Here is a 26,544-nt window from a genome sequence, read left to right on the forward strand (position 1 = left end):
CTTTCTTTATATTTTATTTGTAGGTAGTGGTGCTCATGAGTTTGCTTAAGTAAAACTAGATGTTTTTAAACTTATCCTTTCAAGATCATGTAATGCAGAGGTCCACGTACTGAACTGAGCCAGGCATTATGGGTACCAGGAATAGTAAGGAATCCTGGCTGGAAAAGGGAATGGAGTCAGAAAATAATTCAGACATAAGAAATGAATAGTCATTATTTTATCACTATCCATTTAGCACCCTTGTTGTTGATGAAGGTAGGAATTAATCAGTAAATTTCCCATTAAAGGATTAAAATTTGACATAAAATAACTGCAAGTCCAAGGTTCCCTGGTTACAAATGTTCTAATCTCCTATTAGACTAGGCAAGGGACAGTTTCAGTGTCAGAGGGCCTATGCTAAAAACCTAGTTCTGTCTTTTACTATGTAGGTCACTCTGAGTAAGTTACTTAACTGTTCTAAGTCTCTGTTTCTTCATCTATAAGATATGGGTATTGTATTAAATTTGTACTTTTTCTTAAACTGAACTAAAATAACATATATAAAGTTCCATCCAGCAAGTGAATGGTACTTATAAAACAAATCAGTCTTTAAGAACAGATTGGGTATGTAGAGATAAGGAGGAAAAGTCAATAATATCTCCTATCTTTTTTGATTGGATAACTAAATGGAGGGTGATGCCATTTATGAAGACAGGGATACAAAGAAGACAAGTATACTGTGGATATGAGTTGAGAAAGGGTGTGGAGAAGAGAAAGATGATTCTCGTTTTAGGCATATTGTGATTAAGGTTTATAAGAGGTACCTTTCCCTGCTTTCCATCTATATCCCTTTCCAAGGAAAACTACATTCAGCATGTACTATCTGCCTATTCCTTACTCAAGATGCATAGACCTAGCTGCAAAAGGTGAGCTTGGAAAGTTAGACTCTTTATTCAGAATTGGGGATGAGGTCATTAGTCTGGGAAAGTTGTGCTGAAGGAATATGCAGTCTTAGTGGCTACCATGACCTTTTGCAGTCATACAGAAAGAAAAGATAATGGGTCAAATACTGAGAGAGAGAGAGGGAGAGAGAGAGAGAGAGAGAGAGAGAAAGAGTGGGGGACGGGTGGGGAGAAGAAAGAATAGATATAGATAAATGGTGAGAAAAGGAGACTAGCCTTGGCTTACTAAATCACTGTCTTTTAAAATTCCAGGTTCTTTGTGAGGCTTAACTGTTCTTGCATCTATATTCTTATCTGTGATTGCCTCCTTAAAATAAGCCTCCTTTGCAACCAGATATGCCCTGACTACCCTACCCTGGGTAAAACCACCTATCTAGTTGATGTTTTCTGTAACCCCAAAGGGCTCTAATATCATTTCCACATAAGTTCAATAAAGAATCATAGATCCTATTTAAAAAAAAGATTAAGGTGATGCTATTACAGAGAAGTTCGTATCATGCTCACATACTTTGAACTCAAATATAAATATTCCTCATTTTAGAGTTGGCCTGACATGGAGGACAATGTTTATTTCATGGGTTACAAAATTATAGCCACTAATACTCCTCCAAGAAACCCAAGAAAATGCATCATAAGCAGACAGTTTTGTTGCAAGCAAATAATGTTACATAAAGTTTAATAAAGAAACATATCAAAGGGCGTAAAATGCAATGTGCTAAGAAACCAAGAGTCACATAATATCAGATTTCTCTAAGTCCCGTGGTCTAAGACACAAGTCCATGAGTCTTTGAGGAAAGGTAGGAGAGATAAAACTTTCCAGTAAGAGTCTAGCTACATCCTCACTCTCATACCTTTGTAGTTCCTGGGTGGTAACTGATAGTTTAAAATATATTGTGAAGTCACTTTTAAAGGGAAGGGACTTATTTGATTCACCTCTCTTTATCTCAAGACAACTGACGTAATACTTAATATAACAGGGATAATTTAAATTTATCATTAATTTACTTATTACCAAATCTGTAAAATAGATCTATCCAGGGAAGGATCTGATGAATATGCTACAACTTAGTATAAAAAATATTCTGATTTTTAAGCTACACTTATTCCTAAAGATATTGTCAATCAAACTACAAAGAATCTAGAGTGTACACTCTTGTTTCACCCATTCAAGCAAGCTGCTTCACAGCTTGCCTTACATGGAACTCAAGTTTGAGAGGGAAATAGGAGACCCAGAGTTCTTGGCCTTGGAAACAGAGTATCACTTCATGGGAAATTTAAAAATATAAGAGGTCAGAGAACCGGCTCTCATGGGACATGGCGACACAACAACTATGAAACATAAGAAAATAAACTTTGTGAAAGAAGATAAACAGAGAACATAAAAACGCAAGTGACTAAAAGATCTTTGAAACCATCATGCAAAATTCTAACTATTGATGAATAGTATTACTATGTGAGTGCTAGTACAGAGAAAATGTCCCTGGGGTATTCCACCTGTGCCAATAACATGTTGTCCAGTCAAAACTGTAGTTGTCAGTGGGTCTTTATCATGGACATTATCAAGAGCTGCAGCTTTTAGCCTGTAAACACTGTATCTCAAGGGCTTTTAAATATCAGAGGAGAAGTGCAAGCCAAAAATGAAATGCTTATAATTAAGTACATTCTGTTTAGTATAATTAACTCTAATCTGGAATTTGAAAAGCTCCCTTATGTAAGACTTGAACTCTGGTATGTGGGAACTATGTTACAGCCTCTGGGTATAGATATGTAGACATTGTTTTAGAGACATGTTAATTAACTAGTTTGAATTATCTTGCCAATTTATTATAAATCTGAAATGTCCTCTGTTTTACAACTAAATACGACCCAGTGTCATGTTTGTAAACAAAAAGGCCATTGACAGGTGGCATGGACACATGATTCATGTTCTTACCATCTGTCATTGCATGATTGTCCTGAGCCATTATGAAGGCAGGGAGAACCTATGGATTGGGATTAGAAAATGCCAAGCATTTATACCTTTTGCCTGCAACAGAGGACCCAGGATGGTGGAACCACTCTCTTATGGGAACATTCTTGGAATTAATCATGGGCTTAATTTCTGCCTTCAAGATGAAGAGTGTCAATTCTTCACAATAGAATGAATACCCATGTCTCTTGGCCCACATAGGGCCATTGATCTGACTCCCTAAATCATGCCAATTTTGGTTTCTGGGTATACAAGGACAGAGAAATATTTGTAAGGGACATTTCTTTCTCTTTTAGGAAAGAATTTTTGTAAGGACGACAATGCAGCACCTTTTTTCTAGTTCATTTTAACCAACCCTGCATGGAAGTTATAAAGCATTTATTGCCAAAGTTCATACAACTCATTTCATTTTTCTTTTTTTTCTTTTTGATACCTGTAAAGTTTGAAATTAAATTGGCAGAAACTTAAGAATAAAACCAAATAAATGAAAGTCAGTACAATAAATGCTATCAAGACAATATTTCATCTGCAGTTATGATTATATCTAATGCAGTATCTAACTTTAAATTAAGCTAAGACAGGTACAAATCTAGATGCACATAATTTTCCCTTGGGGGACTGTGTGGCAATTATTTATGTGATGACAGAAATAATACTCAAATTTCATAATTCAAACAAGCTACACAGTCTCAAGCCATTTATCATATAGCTCCTTAAAAGCAATAATATGACATTGAAACAGAATCATTATCAGTTCAAACTTAATGATCTTAACCATGAACCATGTTTTCTCTTTGTATAGCTACTTTATTATTGTATACTTAACTGATAAATGCCTGAGGAAACCAGGAATAAAATAAATCGACACCCAACATTTGTTTTATATGGCTTTTTCTCCTTTTAGGCCTAAACAGAGAGTTTAAGTGTTTCTGTATTAATAATTTAAAAAAATCGGTGTCTGGGTGGCTCAGTCGGTTAAGCATCCGACTTCGGCTCAGGTCACGATCTCACAGTTTGTGGGTTTGAGCCCCAGGCCAGGCTCTGTGCTGACAGCTAGCTCAGAGCCTGGAGCCTGCTTCAGATTCTGTGTCTTCCTCTCTCTCTGACCCTCCCCTGCTCACACTGTCTCTCTCTCAAAATAAATTTAAAAAAAGATATTTTTAAATGTTTCTTTATTTTGAGAGAGAGACAGAGACAGAGACAGAGACAGAGACAGAGACAGGGAGGGAGGGACAGGGCATCTTCCATTCCATTGTTTGTTTGTGGATGCCTACCATTGTTTGTGAGGGGATGTCTAGTCCTCCTGGAATGTCCCATAGAGTGCTTTATATCACTATTACTTGTAACTTCCTGTGGGAGAGAATCTGTGTGTGCTCCCAAAAAACTGAGAAATTTTCAAGTGGTCATTTGTGAAAACATTTGTTCAACTATCAGCTCTTTCCAAGAAATATTTATTTCATGATTCCATGGGGGATATGAGGCAAAGTTGAAGAAGAAAATGTCACAATATTATTTTTGTTTCAAATTAGGTATTCGCCTAAAAATAAGGCCGAGGACTCCTTGAAGTCATGCTTGTGTTCCCTACTGAACCCAGCTCAGGTTCTGTCACAGGGTGGTGTTTAAAACACACACTGGTTGGAAAAGTAATCTTGGACTATGTATGCGTATGTACTTGTATATAGTCACATATATAATTGTATAATAATATTATAATATTCACCACCTGCATTTGCCATATGTATCTATTAAGTCTATATATTTAAGTACCAGTTAGTAGTGATGGCAATTGGAAAGATTTATGGAGTAGTCTGCTAACAAATGTTTAACCACTGTCTCTTTGAAATGTGGGTGTTGAGGGAGGATGGTGCTGATTTAAAGGCTGTGCCAATTTCCCTGGTGTAAATATTCCCACTATGCCCAGTTCAAACTACTACCCTGACCTCAAATAGGTCAAAAAATTGCTGACAAATTAACAATAGGGTCTTAGTGGCTGGTATGAGTGGGATCCAGCACACCATTGGTTATGTGTATGTATCGGCATATACATGTAAGTAGAATGAAAGGTATCTATCTGCATGACAATGTTTTCTGAATCTCAGAGGAAGTGACGTTTTTGTGTCACATTAGACATTCCCATTCTAAATCGTCTTTCACTTTCTGTGACCTATGTCACAATATATGAAATCAAATTATAATTATATCAACCATGGACAGTTATTAGTATTCTTAAGTAGTTGTATACAGTGTATTGGGCACAATTAACCTTTAGGTAAGAGGGCATAAATTATTTTTTCTAAATTTTAACTGAAAATCCAATAAAATTAAAATTTTAACTAGCATACATCTATAGTATACATACATATATGGTTCTGAAATTTCTGTGATATAGACAGTGGAAGAAATTTAATATTTCATTACATTGACACAGGAAATTTTATTGCTTAAAATAGAACTACTATTCTCATTTCTTCTTAGCATTATCTTCAAAAACTCACTTTCTATCTCACACTTCTATTTTCCCTTCAAACGACCTTTGCCAAGAATAGCCTTTGTGATTAAAAGTGGAAAAAACCAAAAGTCAGTTTATTATATGTGGATTTTCTAATGTCCAGAATAATTCTCATGTTATACTTGTGATATCTTTGAAACTTTTTGAAGTACTTTTTAGACAGATTTAAACATAATGTGAGGGGCTAAAAATTACTCAATCTGACCATTGAAGTTCTTACAAGTAATTGAAGGCATTTCAGTTATCATTTGTATTCCAGCTAATTTTCATGTAAGAACATTTACAGAGGCCAATCAAGGCAATATTCTTTTAGTACTGAAGGAGCCATTACATATAACTGTAATATAGAAATATAAGAACATTTATATTAACTGTGTGACTCATTTCTGTTGTCTTAAGGAAAAAGTTACCAGTTTTTGTTATTCAATTCAAATTACTGTGTTAAGGGACCCCTACTTCCAAGAAGATGGCCCAGATATAGTTATTCCCATTCTTCTTGTTTAGTGCAACTAAAAATATAAGGCTCTGAAGAAGGAAGATAAGGCAGACAGACAGCTAGAAATTTTGGTATCCAACGAATAACACAGTGGTGATTTCTCTTGTTTTGTTATGTTTTTGCCTCATAGATACCAGACTTAGAGCTAAAGAAGCCCTGCCTAAAAATGCCAGTGGGTCTAGACACACAAAAAGAGCTCCCAAAAGCCTTTTGGACAAAAAAACTCACTCTAATCAAACCAAGCATCAGAGAAAAACACTGGCGTGCTCCCACCCGCTCCAGAGAAGGCTGAGCAAGGAGTCTAGAATTCTCCTCTTGCCACATGGTAAGACTTTCATCCACACTGGGCAGTAACATGGCACCTCTCTCACAGCCAGTCCAGCTGGGGTGGTCTCAGAGAAGGCCCAATGGAGAGTCAGGACTGTCCCCACTGCCCGGTGGTAATGAGCCACCCACGTGGCAATATCTGCAGAGGCCTCTTGGGAAACGGCAACACAAAATTCTGGTGAGGATGCAGAAAAACTTGAATCATATGTTGCTAATGGAAGTGTAAAATGGTGAAGCTATGCTGGAAAACAGTTTAGCAGTTTCCTAAAAAACTAAATATGCAGTTACTACATAACCCAGCAGTTTTATTCCAGGGCATTCATCTTAAAGTACTGAAAACTTCCATTTACGTGAGATGCTGCTAGCAACCTTATTCTTAATAGCTCAAGTCTGGAAACAACGCAGACATTTTTCAACAGCTGAGTAGATAAATTATGGTACACACCTACGATAGAATACTACTCCACAATGAAAAGGAACATGCTATTGACAATACACAACAATGTGGATGATTCTTATATTAAGTGAAAAAAAAATCAATCCTAGGAGGTTACAGCCTGCATGATTCCATTTAGATAACATTTTTGAAATGACAGAATTATGGAAGAAGAGAAGAGGTTAGTGGTTACTGGGGTTTAAGAAAGTAGAAGTAGGAAGGGGGATGGTTATTAGATATATAACCAATATAACCATCTAGATATATTAGATAATATGGGGGATCCTGTGGTGATGGAAATCCTCTGTATCAATGTCAATATCCTGGCGATGATATTGTAATAAAGTTTTATAAGATTTTACTACTGAGGTAATCTGGGTAAAGAATACATGAGATCTCTCTGTGTTATATCTTACAGTAGTGTGTGACTCTACAATCTCTTAAATAGAATTTAAAAATATTGCACAGCCACTAAGCCGGAAAGTGTGAAATGCAAATTCTCTTACATAAATTCAAGGATAACTTGTAGGCAGTATTGATATTACTTGCTTTAGAACCCTAACTGTAGTGGAGGCTCTTATTGGCTCACATTAACCTTTCATCTGCACATATAACATTCTCCTGCCCCCTTTTCATGCCACATGATCAGATATTTGTTCTTTCCCTTTATCTCATTACAGGTTTCTTTCTAGAAAATACAATTTTATTATTTTTTAATTTTCCTAGAATTAAACATAAAATTTCATCGCAAATTTAGAACTTTGTATTACTGAACACCTGCAAATAAACTTTAAAAATTATGATTGGTGAAATATTTCTAACTTTGCAGAAGCATTGAATGCAAACTAAAATTAACAAAACATATCAATCCTAACGAAATCTTTCCCATCTGTGTAAATAAAACTGGATAGTTACAAAGTTCATGGAAGCAACAGACTGTATTAATTAAAATAAAAATGCAATAGACCCAGTTAAGAGAAAGGTATATCAGATTCCTTAAATTTTGCTAATTTTTACCATCAGCAGTGAATTTGTTGCATATTGTTGGTGAAGTACTTGTTCTTCCCATTAGTTCTTGTTCTTTGACCTTGGCATGCATGTATCTATGCTTCCAAACATTCCTCTATGTCAGCACACTCTTTGATGTCCTGGATTCTGAGGTGATTTTCCCCATTTTTATGATTTATTTTCTTTTTCATTCTCTTCTTAAGCTCACAAAGCATGATACCATGTAACAGAATTATTTTTTCTTCATTCCCTCCTCTCACAGATTATCTAAGAGGTTAGGATTTCGTTTCTCTGGGAAACAATATTTGGAAACTTCTTGTCCTGTATACATAACTCTTCCTGCTATTAAAAGGGAGGCTTATGTAATAACCAAAGGTAGATGAGGCCCTTGCATTAGTTACAAATCCACTTATCACAAAACTGAACTGTGAAATTTTTAAGCACTATATGTTGCCACATACTCTGGATTACTTTAAGTTGAAATTGATACCCTATAAATCTTGAATACGATTATAAAAGTCATGTGAAGAAATGATCACTGAAACAATAATTCACTTGTTACTTAGAAGCTGACATTTTGCAAAAAATTAGTCAAAGCAGTCTAAATAATTTTCAGACACAATAAAACTGTTAAAACCAGAATAAACAAATCTAGCTAATGCATCAACTGTGGTCAAACTCACAACCAGTTTTCTAGAAGCCTAGAAAATACATGAAAGGGTAGAAAAGATTGGAAAAAACTACCATAAGTTCCAACTATTCCATTGCTAGGTATTTATACCAAAAATATGGAAACACTAATTCAAAAGGATATATGTACCCCTATGCTCATTGTAGCATTATTTATAATAGCCAATACAGGGAAACAAGTTCCCATCAAAAGATGGATAGATAAAGAAGATGTGGTCTATATATACAATGGAATACTACTCAGCTATAAAAAAGGAAATCTTATCATTTGTGACATGAATGGATTTTGAGAGTATTATACTAAGTGAAATAAGTCCGAGAAAGACAAACTGTATTATTTTATTTATGTGTGTAATCTAAAAAACAAAAAGAAAACAATGAACAAAATAAACAATACAAAAATGAACTCAAAGATACAGAGAACAGATTGGTGGTTACCATAGGAGAAAGTGGTGAAGGGGCTCAATTGTATGGTAATGAATGGTAACTAGACATATGGTGGTAATGCCAGTGAGCACTTTGTGGTGTATACAAATATCAAATTATAATATTGCACACCTGAAGTTTATATAACATTATTTTCCAATTTTACCTCAATAAAAATAATAAATACAAAAGAAAAAAACCCAAATTCTCAGTTGGTACTAGATTTTCAAGAAATTATCATGTGTTAGAACCAAGTAATTTATATTTAAATGAGAACTCGTATTCAAACTAAGATGTACCAAGAATTATATCTTTGATTTGTAAGGAGTTCCTGGAAGATTCTGTTAAGAAATATCCTAAGCTTAAGTTTGGGTACGGAAGAAACAACAGTATGGTTGATAATTAATGTTTACTATGAACTCAAGCATGGAGAGAAGCAGCTCTTACTTGCCATTCATAACTCAGCCCACCAATTTGCTTCTTCTATCAGAAAATCAAGGCTCAGCTTCTGATTCTGTGTCTCCCTCTCTCTCTGGCCTTCCCCTGCTCACGCTGTCTCTCAAAAATAAATAAAACATTAAAAAAAAAAGAAAAGGCTCAGAGAATGATGTAAATTGTTCAAGGTCAATGACGTAAACTGTTCAAGGTCAATAGGTGACTTAGCAAATCAAAAGGGGAAATTTTCAGGGATTCTGGAAAAGCTGGATCATTAATAGAGTATTATAAAATATTTTTCTTCTATGAATTCAAGCAATAACAAGCACATATTACATACTAGCTAAAGTGATATGGAGGGCAAGCAAGAGAAGTTCCATGTGGGATTAGATATTATTAAGAATTTTAAAAAGTCTTAAGTGTAAAAAGGTCATAAATTCCTTGAGGTCAGATTTTACACCTGCTTATCGTTTTATTTCCTATATCCTCCCCCCTTTGTTTTTCCTATATTCCCTTGAAAATAGTGGGTGATCAGCAACTGTTTATTGAATTCATCACTGAAAAGAAGGCAGGACATGAGCTAGACAATAACATATTAGTGTCTCACTAATGAGGAAGGAATTGAAGTGAGGAGAGAAGAGAAATATCAGATACTGCTTCTGGAAATTTTTTTCTAATCTCTGTTTCCTTTTCTCCTCTCGCAGAGTTTGGTATTTAACATTCAAGAATTTAAAGTCACTAAAAAATTTAATTTATTTTTATTTCCCCTTTATTCTAATTTCTGCTACAAATGAGCATTTCACGATTTCCAGGTCCCACTGTACATACAGGTCTTTAAAAGATGTTGAATAAAGGAGGAAGAAATGATAGTACAAAGGGACTAGGCCATAATTATTCAAAAACTTTGCTTGGACTGTGAAGGGTACAGGCTGTAACTGTGGTAAAACAAATGGATGCAGCTGATGCATTTCACTGTGGTCACAGCATACCAACAAAACAGAGTTTTGCTTGGAGTTAATTGTTTTTGGCATAAACTTTTGTGTTTTGAGTTCCTTTGACAGTGAGAAGCTCCTGGTTTGTTATAGCCCTCTCCTGAAGATGGAGGGTCAAACTGTTGGATCCTCTTCCTCAAGTTTGCTATTATCTTTCCTTCCTTCTTTTTTGTTAAAGAAAAGGGACAATGTTAGGTGCCAGTCTGGGGGTGGATCAGAGAGTGGTTTTCTTCTCTTCTAACAGGAAGCAGTGTGTATATATATATATACATATATATATTTGGCTCTCTAGCTGGGCTCCCTACCACTCTTTCCTCCGCCAACATGGATCCTGGCATCTCTGTTGTGCACAGAACATCCGTCCGTGTTCCCAGAGTCAGCTTTCTCCATCCATTCATGTCCCTCCTAACCACTGAGCCTGACGTCCTTGTGTTCAGGATAAGGCAGCTCTACACATGGTTTCTACACACATCTATTGATCCAATAGTCCATGCTTGGCATTTTGACCGACAATAGTAAGTCTTTATGGTATAACTAACATAATGTTATGTTAGTTTCAGGTGTACAACATAATGATTCAACAATTCTACATGTTACTCAGTACTCATCTAGGTAAGTGTACTCTTCTTTGAAATAATACAAGTGATGTTGGGTTTTGAAGTTAGGTTAACATGAAAAAATATTACTTATAGACACATAAGTAATACATATGAAGTGGGGGGTATTTTTAAAAGGCAGTGTTTGAAATATTCTCTTTTTACATCATTTAACTGTAATTGTCAGAAATATTGACAATACTGAAAATTCATTATATTACATATACATTGCATTATTGGCCTACAAGTGAAATCAAATTTTATTAGTTTTTCGGTATAGTAAGTCAGCGTAAAACATACTTCAAAATTAATAATTGCATCAATGAATATGTTGCACAGGTAAAGATACTAATACAGGAGAATTATACCACTAAGTGTTTTATTAATGAGGGCAGGCAATTTCCTTAATTTAACCTATCATGCACTCACAGAGCACTTATCTCTCTTAATGAACATATTTCCCATACTCTAGGGAATTTTGAAAACCTCTCAGTTCAATTATTAAAGTGCTTAGTGAGATTCAAACAAATTGACTTCTTGTTTCTTATTCCAAAGGTAAATGATGAATTAGAGCAAACAGGGAATGCAAAATAGGGAATGGTTAATTAGTACCCAATTGAAAGTGCTTATATGTACATCAAAACAATGAAATAGCTAGTTTTTTGTTTTGTTTTCATAAATAATGCAAAAGTTTCCAAGAATCAAGCAACTTTATACAAAACACAGTAAATGTGACTGGAAAAGACTGAGTAGTTGAAGAGTCAATTAACATATGAATATATTATTTCAATAATTCAGGCAAACTCTTCTTTGTAATAAAAAAGACTGTGCCTTAGTGACAGTTAAGAATGAAAATTATCTCCATATTTCACACAAATGTTTAAATTTCATATCAAATAAACAAGACAACATTATGTTTGTGGGGAAACACTCAGGATCAAGTTTACCATGTGTCATTAAAAATCATTTAGCTGTTAGAATATGGATATAAAGCTGAAAATTAAAAGGTAGTTTGCTGTGTTTCTAGATTACCTATTAATAGTTCAAAGAACTTAGAATCTTTTCAGCTGCAGCCAAATACTTTTAACAAGTAACATATTTTAACTCAGCAGAAAACAATTTCTTTGAGCTATGCCAAAAAATAATAAACATGTCACATTTTTCTCAATTGCATGATAAAAGAAAAAATTTGGCAACGATGTTTATAAATCTGCAATGTGACTCTTACATGACAAGGATCTTTATGTAAAGAGGAAACAGATTGCTTTGTTTCAGCTTGCATGCCTATGTTAAATGAACAACTTTTTGTGGTAAAGCAAATTTGGTCAATAGATAGTTTGGTTTCTAGAAGCTGGAAGAGCTTATATATATATCATTTATGTCTCACATATACCCTCTATTATGTTTACTGTCTTACAGTTCTCTTAGTGTCTTATGTAAAACCATAATTGGATAAGGAAATATCCATACAGCCTTGGGTATGTCCACTTAGTACAGCAACACCAAAATTTCCTCCTCAATAATCTTCTTGATCCATCCCAAGCTCTTTGGAACCATAATATTATTAGTAAGGTAATAATACTGTCATACCTCCTACAGTTTAGGAGAAATTTCTAGAGTTGAATTAACTGTCCTTTATTTTCCCTGCTCTTGATTCCCTGAAGGTCCCTTTAGACCCTCTTGTTTTCCACACAGACTTGTTAATGCTGTTGAAAGAAATGTGTCTTCCAAACATGCTCAAGGATGTTACTAGTAGAACCTTCCTATAAATACTTTACTTCTTTATTTTCAACATTTCTGATTTCTTATCTAAAATGTTCTATTTGCATGGCAGATTATTAAATTTGATAACCAGTAAATATAATAACCAATAATTAATCTCAATGTTAGTTTTAAACTTATTTTTATTAGGACAAAACACACAAAGGTGCTATATTTAAAGTAAAAAATATCCAACAAGAGTCATTTTTTATTTCAACCTAGTATTTCCTTCTTTATTCTGAGAGAGACAAAATAACAGTCAAAGACTTGGTCAGAGCAAAATAGATAAGACTTCAAATTATAGCCCAGGCATTTATGAGCCGTGTGATTATGGATTATTATTTGATCTTTGTTCTTCCTCAGTTTCTTCATCTGAAAATTAGGGACATCAGCAGTCTACACTGCACTGAATCCTAGTGAATATTAAAGGAACTAAGGTACACAGTTATTGTTATAGAGTGAGTGCTCAGAAAATATTAGACTGATTATTAACATTGAATTTAATAATATTTTAAAATGAGTATTTATTTTTGAGAAAGAGAGAGAGACAGAGTGTGAGCAGGGGACAGGCAGAGAGAGAGGGAGACACAGAATCCAAAGCAGACTCCAGCTCTGAGCTGTCAGCACAGAGCCCGACACAAGGCTTGAAGTCACTAGCTGTGAGATCATGATCTGGGCCAAAGTTGGAGGCTTAACCAACTGAGCCACCCAGGCACCCCAAATTTGATTAATATTTTTATTGTCATTCCCACTCTTTTATTATTCCTCTTGAATTCCCTGGTGAGTGTTCCTGGTTTACATAAACTGTTCTTGCATTCCTGGCCCATAGTATTTTCACATAAGGTGTCATTTGGATTCTATGAGCATTGTGAGGGTTATGGGGTAGGAATTATTATTCACCTTTTCCAAATGAGGAAACCAAGTTATGTTACCTTTTCAAAGATCACACAGAAAGTAAGAGACAAAGTCAGAATTAGAATTCTATTTTTTTTACCGTATTGCTTTTTATAAGGTCATTTTAGGTGGACATTCCTGGGCAGCAAATAGTCTAACATTGATGGCATTGGTTGACATGATCATTATGAAGAGGTCTCCTTCTCATTTGTTACAAATGTCTGGAATATCCAGCATTTATGTAGCAATTAATATGTACCCATACTATATAATGTTTGTGTAAACTATGTACTTCTACCATATACATAACAACTCCATGTGACTAGCACTTTTATTATCTCTCCTTTACAGATAAGAACACTGAGCATCAGTAAACAGTGAAACCAGGATTTGAAAGGGGGTACTTTGCCTCCAAAGCCTCTGCTCTTAACCAGTATGTCATGTTAACTTTCAGACAAAAATTATATTGCAAACTTGACTGTGTTTAAAATTTCCATTGCTGTGCAAGCAGTAAGTTTCAAACATGTCACATTGTTTCTAACAAAACTAAAACCCCAAGCCCAAAGCTTTGCTCTGTTGAAATTGTATATGTGCAATAGAAATGATTTTCTAGATTTGTACTCTTACAGGCAAGACTGCTGCATTAATTTGCAGAACTAGGTACAGAATGAAAATATAAGGCCTCTTTTTAAAAAGTTATTAAAAGTTTCATTTGGAATGTGACAGTAGACCATGAAAACAGTTGTGTGGTCCTTTATAGCATAAGGTCTTAAATTGCTAAAAGGTGGCACACCCATGACATAAGCCCTGTTCACAGAGCCCATAACCTTGACTCTGACCTTGACTCTGTTCAGTTACTTCCTGTAGATCTGAATAAAGACTCATAATATGAAAAGAATGGAAGTAATGGAGAACTTTTATTAAGTCTGCCCCCTAATCACTCCAGCTTCTCCATTATAAGCATCCTGAGGCAATGGGACCTTTGGTGAAGAAGGATATGGAAGAGAAGTAAGACTACCAGGCCACAGATCTGATCACTCTTTCTGCGAGAAAGCAGAAGTATAGACCATTTTTCATCTTAGCAGTCCAGAGTCAGGATGTGGGGAGAAGAAAGAGGAAGTTCTGGTGAATTTATACCACCCCACAAAAGACTCACACTTGTCACTCATCAGAATGGTGCAAAAGCCTGTGAGGTATATCCATGTGACCATAGTTATTTGGAGGGGAGTCATGTTAGCTTATGTTTAAAATTAATAAGCCTGGCACTGATAATCCAAATGCTTTGATGTTTGCCCTTTTAAAATAATAGACAAAAATGATTGTTTTAATCTTTTTCCCTTTTATATATAGAAAAGAGCTGAATTTATGAAAAATAAGTTTCATTAATTCTTGAACCTTGAGTCAATCTGTGGTGTACATTAAAGTTATCAGTCAACCTTGTAGGCAGTCAAGAATCAGCAGGTGATTTTAAAATAAAAATATATAGGTTTATAGATTTATGGTTCTCTACTTACAGATTCTATGATCTTGGGAAAGGTGATTGACCTCTCTGAGTTCCTGTTTTTTAATCCATGAAATGAAAAATTTTTTAAATAGAGAAAAGCCTCAGAGAATTTTGGAAATGTTCGTTACATAAAGGTGCTTAGTGCAATACGTGGAATATCATAAGAACCTGGCAAATTATAGAGACATTATTTGAAATAAATACACATGCATTTCACATATAAATATACATATATTCCATGCATGCATATATCCTTAAATATGGTGTGTGTGTGTGTGTGTAATTTTTTTAAAGTTTCTAAATTTTCAGCTTTCATATATTGGCGAAGGGGAAATGCTTGGCTAGAAGAACTGACTGTAATAGAATTTCTTTTGGAGGTTCTGCCTGTCACTGCTAACTCAACATTCAACTTTATAACATTCAAATGAAATTACTACTGCCTATAAGACAGGGACTTTCTCTGCATAAACCTTATGCCTCAGATCAAGCAGAATGAGTGTTTACTTGAATATAAATCTAATATAATCCTCAGAAAGAGCCAGGTATGCTTCCTGTCTGAGGTTATAGTGATGTGCTTTCAGGTGCTATGCTAAACATTGATTAGAAAGTATGAATTGCCACGTATTGAGGTTATCTTACATAGACACCACCTCTCTCCCTAATCCCTAGCCATCTGATGTGTGTGTGTGTAGTTTAATGTGTCTCTTTACTTTAATCACAGAATTTAAAACGGGAAATACCTGAAGCTTTGGTGTCTATTTTGCTGGAACACTCACAAAGCATATACCCAGATTTGCTTTCAGAATTTCAGTTTTATAGCTCTCTCAAAATTGTTGATAATAGCTGTTTAGTTATATGCCCAATATAGAATTCACTAAAAACTGTCAAGTTGAAAAGTAAAGAGAGGGGTGCCTGGGTGGCTTAGTCAGCTAAGTGTCCGACTTTCGCTTAGGTCATGATCTCGCGGTTCGTGGGTTCAAGCCCCGAGTCGGGCTCTGTGCTGACTGCCAGCTCAGAGCCTGGAGCCTGTTTCAGAGTCTGTGACTCCCTTTCTCTCTGACCCTCCCTTGCTCACGCTGTCTCTCTCTCTCTCCTAGAAATAAATAAAACATTAAAAAAAATTTATAAAAAAAAGTAAAGAGAAAGCATTGAAAAGCAGAAGCAACTGTATATCCAATATAAACTATACTAACTTTAAATATGCAAATAAACATGAAAATAACCAATGCTTCTCTGTTGTTTTGATAGTGAATGAGATGATTTCAACAATAGTCATTTCAAAATTTGTTTGTGAAATGAGTAATTTGTTTTGTGTCTCAGACTCACGGCAAGTTCCCCTTGAACTGGACTTGGGAGTTCAACTGAATAAATTATTCCTGGACTTTTGAATTATTAATCTTGTCTGCATGTTATGCAAATTGGGCTTCACTGTGTCCAGTGGCACAGTCTTGGGTTAGAAGCTGTATCAGGTTGCTGGTGAAGAATTTCCATCAAGGGATCAGGGCCTTCTAACGGAATGGTAAGTTATAATGCAATTCATGTCATCCAGGTATACAAAGTAATGCCAGACTCCCCTTAAGGATTTCTTTTAAAAGTAGCCTATGAGCAGTGAAGGTTTTAAATAATGTTTAAATGAACTGAACTGTCATTCATAGCATGTAGAACAATAAAGGAAACTAAAATGAAATCATATTTTTCCCTACATTTATTTTTCACTAAATTGAATGTCTTTGTTTAATTGCCAAATACTTAATTAATTTTACTTAAAGAGGTTTGTTATATTTGCTAATGTCTTGGTAGCATATTTCAACAAAAAGTAATCATATTTACTTAAATATAACTACTTATAGAGAGAAATTTAATGTTCTTATATCATATGAGAAAATCAATCATATATAATATTTCATGTTTAAGATATAATATGTCAGAGGGAATCTTAAGGTATTCTAAAAATTAAATTTAGCATTTATGTTAAAATTACAATTATGGTTGTAAAAGTTACAATTATTCAAAAATGTAATTCACAAAAGAGAAATGACAAATTGCAGAAGCCATTGTCATTACACCTTCTGGAATGTTTTATAATTGGTGAGTTATTTTTTAATTCATAAACATATAATTTAATATCTTACTTTTTAATATCCTGACTTATGGCATAAATTCTGGAATATACAAAAAATGAAGTTATCAATACTAAGTGATTGTATCTTTTCAGTGTGAATATATATTTTTTTATTCAAGCTGTTTATTAATGAAAATAGCAGTTTGTTTAAAAAAAAAAGACAAGGCATGTAAATTTGCCTTAAAGAAGCAGTTAAGGATTAAAATGCATGTGATCTTTGTTTAATTGTGATGACTGTAAGAAAAAACAAAGGCTAATAAGCTATCAAGTATGTTTTTAAATTTTTGCTTCAATAATGTACATTTTTAAAAAACTGAATACACTTGAGGTGAAAGAAACATTAATTCAAATTAAAAATTAGCACTACTTACCTGCTTATGTGAGTATTGACTATTGCTTGAAATTTAATAATTCTAACAGATTTAGATATACGTTTGGATATGTAATTAAAGATTTCACTTTAATTACCAGTAGCCAAAAAATAAATAAATAATTCATCCAAAGCACTTAAAACCTATTTATCATGATTTCTGTTTCCTAAAAGTTAAAAATACAACCACTAGAAAGTAGAAGAGAGAATATTAATTTTTCATGAAGAAATTTCCCTTCAGCTGAGCATTTCCCTTAAAGGATCAACTTACATCATCAATTTGTAGAATTGTAATGGCCACAATGAAACACATCATCTCATTTGGACTCTAACACCCAGAAAATTATGGGTCTCAGTGAGATTTAAACTGACCTGCAAATATAAGACAGCCTGACATTTATGAACCATTTATTAATATTAAGAACTTAAGAAAATTACCTTAAGAGTGAAATAAATACCAAAAAGCAGATTATAAAATATCATAAAGAGCATAATCTCATTTTTATAAAAAATAAATTCAAATAAATATTAAACTGTAGGTGGGTATCCAGATATTAGGACTCAGTGGTTTATAGACAGTTTTTATTTCTTCTTTTTGCCTACCTGTACCTTCTTAGTGTTACAGAATAACATTCATTTTTCAAAGTCGTTTTTTAAAATAAAAATAAAAATATAAAGCAACCACTCCGAGAAGCAGGACAAAGGTGACTAGTCATTCAGTTTCCTTTTTCCAGTTCTGGTGTGCTCTACCCCTGCTACTTCCCTGAATCTCCATTCCCAGTGGACAGCTTGAAGCAGAAGAAGTCTCCATGGCTTCAGCACGACCCCTGACTTACCCAAGTGGTAGTTACTGGGAATCAGGCACATGTAGTAATGCACGTCTTCCTGGCTGTCTTTTTCTGCATTAGCAGTCAAACCTTCCTGCTGCACAGAAACTGCTGACGTCAGTCTGTGCATTTAAGAACTGAGTGGTCAGAAAAATAAGAGTGAGGACTAGAAAAAAAAAGGAAATTCAAAGCGAAACAACTGAGTCTTAAGGAAACTTTCTATTGTCTTACTTTACATACCTTTGAGTGTGTGCACCTGCTTTTTGAGCATTCCTCAAATAACGAAGTTGCCCAGATCTGAGCTCTGAGGAACTCCAACAGTCGAGGCATGGGCAAGTAGTCCACCAAGAAAGAAAGTAGGACAGTGAGAGGGTGGCCATGTCATAGAAGGCAGGGAAGAATGTACTTCCAGAAGTCATGGAGTTGAAAGCATCGGGGTTAAAAATAATAGTGGAAAACTGCCAACGACCTATAAAAGAAAGCCTATTTTTTTTTTAAAAAGACCATTAATCTTTTTGCTGTATTTCTAGAAATTCTAATAATATCAAACATATGCTGATTTGGGAAAAACAAACAGAAAGTCCAGATAAACGGAAAGGAAAAAGGACACATTAAAAATTACCTGGTATTGGGGCACCTGGCTGACTTAGTTGATTAAGTACCAGACTTTGGTTCAGGTTATGATCTCATGGTTCGTGAGTCTGAGCCCCAAATTGGACTTTGCTGTCAGCATGGGGCATTCTTTGGATCCTGTCTCCCTCACTCTGCCCCTCCCCTGTTCTGTCTTTCTCTATCTCTCAAAAATAAATAAGCATTAAAAAATTATCTGGTATCTTATCCCTAAGGATAAAACTCTTAATACTTTGGTATATTTCCTAGACTAATATTTATTAATTTCAGAGATACATTTTTAATTTTTAAATTGCCCTTAAGTAAAAACAATTGATTCTGGAAGATATATATGAAATTTTACCTTCCACAAATGTGTGTCTAAACAAAGCTAACTTACAACTACAGTTGCCAGTTTAATTTTAGTCATTTTACCTGTAATGTCAAATTTTATAGTGAACTAGAGCAATGGGCTTCATTTGCTAGACTTACTGCTTTCTGATCTTAGAGAAAATATTTGTAAAAATGTTTTTTAAACCATCAAATATTAATCTTCATTTCCACACACAAGCATTTATATACCATCTCCCTCTGGCAGTCACTGTGCCCGATGTAAAAGATAAACTCTGAGTAAGATAAAGTTGTGAGAAATTCTAAGAAGCTTAGTCAACAATGAAAACCTAACATGGGGGTCTGAAGTTAGATGGGTGGGTCAGACACCCTGTCTTGGGAAATCCACACTTGAAGTGAAGTATGAAAGGAGATGCATATAGAAGGCAGTGTTTGTGACGGGGCAAGGATCACAGGGGTCAGTGAAATGAGTTTCAGTGAACTGAGAACTGGGAAAGTCCTCTGTGCAAAGAACAGGAAGAAGATGCGCAAGGAGGAGGGCCATGCTAGGTGAGGCTGAAGTGGCCTACAGGAGCCAGGTCATGCTAGTCATTACAGATTCGGACTTTATTTCCTAGACAGAGGAAAGCCATTTAAATGTTTTGGCTGAGGGGAATAATATCAGAATTTGGGTTGTAGTTTTCAAGATTGTCATACTCTCAAGTCAAAGGTAGATTGAAAGAGAGTCAGAGAGTTTGCGAGGAGACCATAGAAGATACAGTACAGTCCAAGATAAAGATGATGGTGGCCTGGACTAGAATGGTGATGAAGGAGATGCAGCAACAGTGATGGAGTCAAGAAATATCCAAACGCTATAGGCAAGACTTGGTAGATTATTTGTTATTGGAGATAAGCTACAGATGACTTCAAGGATGCTGCTTCGATATCCTACAAACTTTCAGCAAATAGTGGCCACTCTTACTCTTATTACTAAGAATTTAAGTATCATATTTTAATTTTTTAAAATCACCTTTTAAGACTGGAATTATATTTTACAAATTTAGTAAAATAACCACAATTCTTTGACAATATGGAAACACAATAAAAACTATTAAGATAGCAAGACTGGAGTTCTAAGAATCCCTGTTTCCTCTCCTAGGTTGTGGCTCAATTAAATTTAACCTAGCAGAATTGGTTGAACAACTATGATATTCTGGGGACCATGGCAGATTCTGGAAACCGAAAAATGAATTAGATCCTCCACTTACTTCATTGCACCATTTCTTGACCTCTTTGCTATTTTCCAAGCCATCTATATGTTTCCACTTCTGGGCATTTGCACATACTTTCCCTTATGTCTGGAACATTTCTTACCATTATAAGACATGCATTAATTTGCATCCTGGTTCTTCCCAAGAGAGTATAAATTGCTTAAGATTAGGAACTTTGACTCACTGCCATTATCCCCAATGCCTAGCATATAGTTCAAAGACATTTATAAGTATTTGTTAATATATTAATGACATATCTGTGTATGAATATGTATATATGTGTACTCCTTACTAATATATTTAACCTTTCATAGTTCAAGTTTTAAATGTTTTTTAAAGTTATTATTCTGTTCTGTGCAGTTTTGCCTTTAGTCATAAGCTGGTGTTTCATCCTTGTCTTTTCTCTCTCTCTTCTTTAGGCATGGAATGCAACTTGTCAAAATTGGCTAGCAGCAGAGATTGCCCTGGAAAAGTACTACCTTTCCATTTTGTATGGGATTGAGTTTATTGTGGGAGTCCTTGCAAATACTACTGTTGTGTTTGGCTACCTCTTCTGTCTGAAGAACTGGAATAGCAGTAACATTTATCTCTTTAACCTCTCTATCTCAGACTTGGCTTTTTTGTGCACCCTCCCCATGCTGATAAGAAGCTATTCTCATGGAAAGTGGACATATGGGGAGGTGCTCTGCATCAGCAACCGATATGTGCTTCATGCCAACCTCTACACCAGCATCCTTTTTCTGACTTTTATCAGTGTTGATCGATACCTGCTTATGAAGCATCCTTTCCGAGAACACTTTCTGCAAAAGAAAGAGTTCGCGGTTTTGATCTCTTTGGGTATTTGGGTTTTAGTAACCCTAGAGCTACTGCCCATACTTCCTCTTATAAATTCAAATATAGCTGCCAACAGCACCAACTGTATTGATTACGCAAGCTCTGGGGACCCCGAATACAACCTCATTTATAGCATGTGTCTAACCTTCTTGGGATTCCTCATTCCTCTTTTGGTGATGTGCTTCTTTTATTTGAAGATTGCTCTTTTCTTAAAGCAGAGAAGCACGCAGCTTGCTACTGCTGTGCCCCTTGAAAAGCCCCTCACCTTAGTCATCATGGCAGTTGTGATCTTCTCCATGCTTTTTACTCCCTACCACATCATGCGGAACGTGAGGATCGCTTCACGCCTGGGAAATTGGAAGCAGTCCCGATGCGCTCAGGCCACCATCAACTCTTTATACATTGTGACTCGGCCTTTGGCCTTTCTGAACAGCACCATAAACCCTGTCTTCTATTTCCTTATGGGAGATCACTTCAGAGAGATGTTGATGAGTAAGCTGAGGCACCAATTCAAATCCCTTACATTCTTTAGAAGATGAAGTCATGGACTGATGTTTCCATTCAGGAAAAAGTGAGATACTTGTTTACTACACTGTTTTGTATGTGAAACTGTGGGCCAAATAGATTTTGATTTAACTCATAGACATAAATCAGAGACGGAAAGACCTGACACTGTTTTAAAGACACACTGTGCCCAGAGTCTGTGAAAAGATAATGAGAAGTATTTATCGGTTTCTTCACCTAAGAATTGAAAGGCATTGGACTGGCATTGTCTAATGTTTGAACATATAAGCCCCAAACCATAGGTGTTCTAAGACTTTCTCAATCAGTGTAAAAAAAATAGAAGATACATAAAGCAGCATTTCATCATCACCCAGATTGTGAAAAAAAATGTGTTGGCAATATTCTCTATGTTATTCTTATCCATTTGATCCTATAACTTAATGTGAAATTGACTACCAGATTAGGAATAGACTATTAAAGATTGTTGTTAGAAATTGGGTGTCTCGGTGGCTTAGTTGGTTAAGCGTCCAACTTTGGCTCAGGTCATGATCTCATGGTTAATGAGTTGGAACCCACATTGGGCTCTGTGCTGACATCTCAGAGCCTGGAGCCTGCTTCAGATTCTGTGTCTCCCTCTCTTTCTCTGTTCCTCCTCCACTCATTCTCTCTCTCTCTCTCTCTCAAAAATAAATAAAAACATAAAAAAATTTAAGAAAAAAGAAATTGTCCTCTTCAACAAAATTTAAAGTCAACCACAACAACAGGCAAGAAAGCAGTATAATGAGTTCAAGGATGTCTATATGATATCTCTTTGTATTGATCATGAATTGGAGTCAAGTTGTAATTATAAGTCCTATTTTGTTGCATGGTTTTTAGTAAAAAGAATCATATTAAATGGAATCTAAAGAGATGGTTCAGCAACAAAAGAGACATGTTTGAGCTTGTCTCTCAGGGAATTTAGGTGTAAATGATTTTACCAAAATACAAGAAGAGATATAACAAGGAAAGTTGCAAAAATCTCAGAGTTATAGAACACAAAGTGTCTATCAGAAAACTCAAAGCATGAGTTTAGGCCTTAGAAAAGAAGTGTTTAGTCATTTCTGCAAACTTAGAAACATATAATTTAATTGTAATCTGTTTTTTATGCATGGGTTTTAATTTGCAAGGATGGAATTAAATTTTACCTAGCCTTACCCGAAGGATAGGGACTCTCTTAAATAGTGCAGTGAAATATTTTATAGAACCACAAACTCTCAAATATATCTTGTAACTAAAGTGTTAAGTAATTTCATAGCATATTTCTTCATCTTTTTCTTGCTCAAGTCTGTCATCTGGCAGCTTAATCCTCAACAGACTAGAGACCTGAACTAAAATTATAAGAGCTATTCCATTTACTTTTTGTACTAGGTGATTGTAAGAATTATAAACAATAAATAACAAATCCTTTCTGGATTTGTAGTTTTCAAAAGAAATTATGCTAGGCTTTTGTATCTTGTCTTTTGATTGGTTCCTTATTGTTTTTAGAATCATGTCTAAACTAGTTGGTCCAGCATTTTACCACCTGGGCCCATCAATATTATCATATGTTATTTCCCACCACAATTGTCACAAACTATACTCTCCAGCCAAACGTGGTTATTTCATTTCATTATACGCAGAACTTTCTTCACTGTGCATAGCTGGATGCTCACTCCTGTTCCATCTTGCCCATGTATAAAACTTTTATGCATCTTTTAAGGTCTGTGTCATCTGTTACTCCTCCTGAAATCCTTCCTTTTAAGTTTTTCTCCTCCACAGATCTGGAAATAAATGAATTATTTTTGCACTTATAACATAGTTGTTTAGAGTCAAGTCAACTCCAAGATCTGTGAATAGAAGAACCACATCTAATTTTTTTATTGCCCTTCTAGAACATAGCCAAGGTATATTTTAAATGGTTGTTGGGATGCCTGGGTGGCTCAGTCCATTGAGCGTCCGACTTCAGCTCAGATCATGATCTCAACATTCCCGAGTTTGAGCCCCGTGTTGGGCTCTGTGCTGACACCTGAGAACCTCGAGCCTGTTTCAGATTCTGTATCTCCCTCACTGTCTCTGCCCCTCCCTGACTCATGCTCTGTCTCTCAAAAATAAACATTAAAAAATTTTTAAAAAATAAATAAATGGTGGCTTATTATGAATTAATGTTCTTAAAAAATTGAACTCAATCCTCCTTTTTAGTGTACATGATTGAGCTACTTTCTGTCATCACTGCTTTTAAAAGTACTGCTATCTTATATAAAGAATAGAGTGTATATATACAAACACATGTGCCAGATGCCATTGCACCATCCCTTATGAGCATAGTTTTACTTGTTGCTAAAAATCTGTGTCTCCTAGTTCAGAATTTGGATCATATCAAAGTTGATTCCCATTAATTGTCTTTTATCTTAAGTATGGGCCACAAATTCCTGCCCGTTTTTTCATATCTAATAAATTTGGATTATGTTCTGGACATTTTGAATAATATATTGTGGAGTCTCTGGACTCTGTTATATTCCATGGAAGAGTACAAAATTTTTAAAAATTTTTCACAGCTGAACTCGAACTCCAAACTCTGCAGTCTCATTTCAGTTATTTTAGTCTTATCTGAGCTATTTATAGTCTTTCCAGCACATCCATACTTCAGAAGTCAGCTGGAGTCATCATCAAGACAGTATGGTATTGGCACAAAAACAGACACATAGACCAATGGAACAGAATTGAGAACTCAGAAGNCTGGGGGAGAAGGGGGGAAATGGTGAGGGAAAGGGAGAGAGGCAAACCATGAGAGACTCTTGAATGCTGAGAAACAAACTGAGGACTGATGGATGTGGGGGGGGGCGGGGGGATGGGCATGGAGGAGGGCACTTGTGGGGATGAGCACTGGGTGTTATATGGAAACCAATTTGACAATAAACTATTTGTAAATAAATAAATAAAAATAAGCACAAAATAAAATAAAATAAAATCCTTCCTTAAGTTATATATGTCATGTTGAATTTTTATGTATATGCATAGATTATATTAACTAGAGCTTAATTTTAGCATGGTAAAGGAGATGACATATTTGTTATTAAAATAAGTTCATTTGATCTGAAAGCTCATTGGAATTGTTTTGCAATAAAGATTGAAGTATGATAAAAAAAAAAGTCAGCTGGAGACTTTAGTAGAATTTATGTATCAGATGTGCAGTTCCCTTTATGTAACTCTCTCTTCTTTAGGGTTCTTTCCCCTTCACTTTCCAGTTGCTGAATTTAATCTGGATTCATTCTTTGCTTTCTTCTGTCAGATAGACTGTGGGTTCCTATCTGGAATTTAGCAAACCTGCCTGGCTTGATAAGGATCTGTAGCCAGGCTAAAATTACTTTAAAAATAACTGTGAATGTCACTCAGTGCCTTTTACTTCTGTCAAGTATTGATTCCTTTCCTGTGCTTTGTTTTGTTGAGTCTTTAGTATCTTTATGCATTTGACTGTTTATATATTCCTAGAGTTTAGAGATGTTCCTCGCAGGAAGTGCAGTTCAGCGTTACCAAAGCAGAAACCTTTTTATGTTAGAATTAATAAGCCTAACTAGATAATGTAACTATATATCATAAGTGGTTTAAATTCCCACCCATAGCTTCTAAATATTCTTAAAGATTTATTTCGTAATGACCATTATTTGACTCTATCCTCTGCATTTATTCATGCTTTCTCCATTTTTCCCTTGCACCAGTTTTGGCTTTAAACCTAACCTCTGCAATAATTCCAACAAAAAAGTAGTTTAAAAAAAAAAACAATAATTTTTCTAAAAGCAAATAGCATCCACTGCCCATTTTCCTACCTTTTGCTAGTCTCCATACCTTCCTCATCCTGAGTCCCACTTCATACTTTAAGAAGGGTAATGTTGCCTCACTTGGAGACTTTGGTACCAAAAATATTTGAGTACACAGTGGTCTTAACAAATAACTCTTCTAAAACAAATGTAAAATTGTTCCTAAAAGGAATTATTGTCTCAAATCCAAAGAGAATTGAAAAGCTGTCATTTTATAGACATTTTCTCACTTTCCAATGATAAATACTTAAAACATTTTTCTTGTCTGTTGTTGTAGGAAGGAAAGTGTGCAAAGAAACACCTTGTCCTGCTGGAGAATTTTTTTTTTCACCAGGGAATTCTCTGTGACACCACCTCAGTATCCTACTATTTAACTCAATTATGACACTCTCTGCTAGAGAAGATAGATATATCTACATACCTATATACATATAAAGATATACAGTACAACCTTGGATTGTGAGTAACCTGTTCTGTGAGTATTGCAAGATGAGAAAACATTTCTAATAAATTTTACCTTGATACACAAATGATGTCTTGCAATACGAGTAGTACGTGATGCCAAATGTCACTAAATCACAACTGAGCCAATGGTTCTTGAAATTATCATTGATATATGAGTCCTTTGGCTTTCAAGCATGTTTCTGGAACAAATTATGCTTGTAAACCAAGGTTTCACTGTACACTTACCATCAGGTGAAAGAGATTCTTCTTTATATTCCTATAAAAATGTAGAAAATACCTTAGGTTTCCCAGTTTTTATATCTCTGACTATACTTATATGTTTAAATGAGTGAGGGAAACCCCCTTTGGTCCTGAGTTCAAGCTCACTTTGTTTTTTTAACTGTCAAAGTTTTGTT

At 35.0% G+C, this 26,544-nt stretch overlaps 1 protein-coding gene across 1 annotated transcript; it reads left to right on the forward strand.

Annotated features, from left to right (window-relative positions):
* The first annotated feature begins 16,397 nt into the window (after nucleotides 1-16,397).
* On the forward strand, nucleotides 16,398-23,967 carry SUCNR1 (succinate receptor 1). The gene is given in 2 exon segments (XM_077750132.1): nucleotides 16,398-16,503; nucleotides 20,933-23,967. Coding segments are annotated over 2 exon segments (993 nt in total). The 5' UTR covers nucleotides 16,398-16,500; the 3' UTR covers nucleotides 21,923-23,967.
* The last annotated feature ends 2,577 nt before the right edge of the window (nucleotides 23,968-26,544 follow it).

This window comes from Crocuta crocuta, unplaced genomic scaffold, assembly GCF_008692635.1.
Source record: "Crocuta crocuta isolate KB4526 unplaced genomic scaffold, BGI_CrCroc_1.0 scaffold19, whole genome shotgun sequence".
NCBI lineage: Eukaryota > Metazoa > Chordata > Mammalia > Carnivora > Hyaenidae > Crocuta > Crocuta crocuta.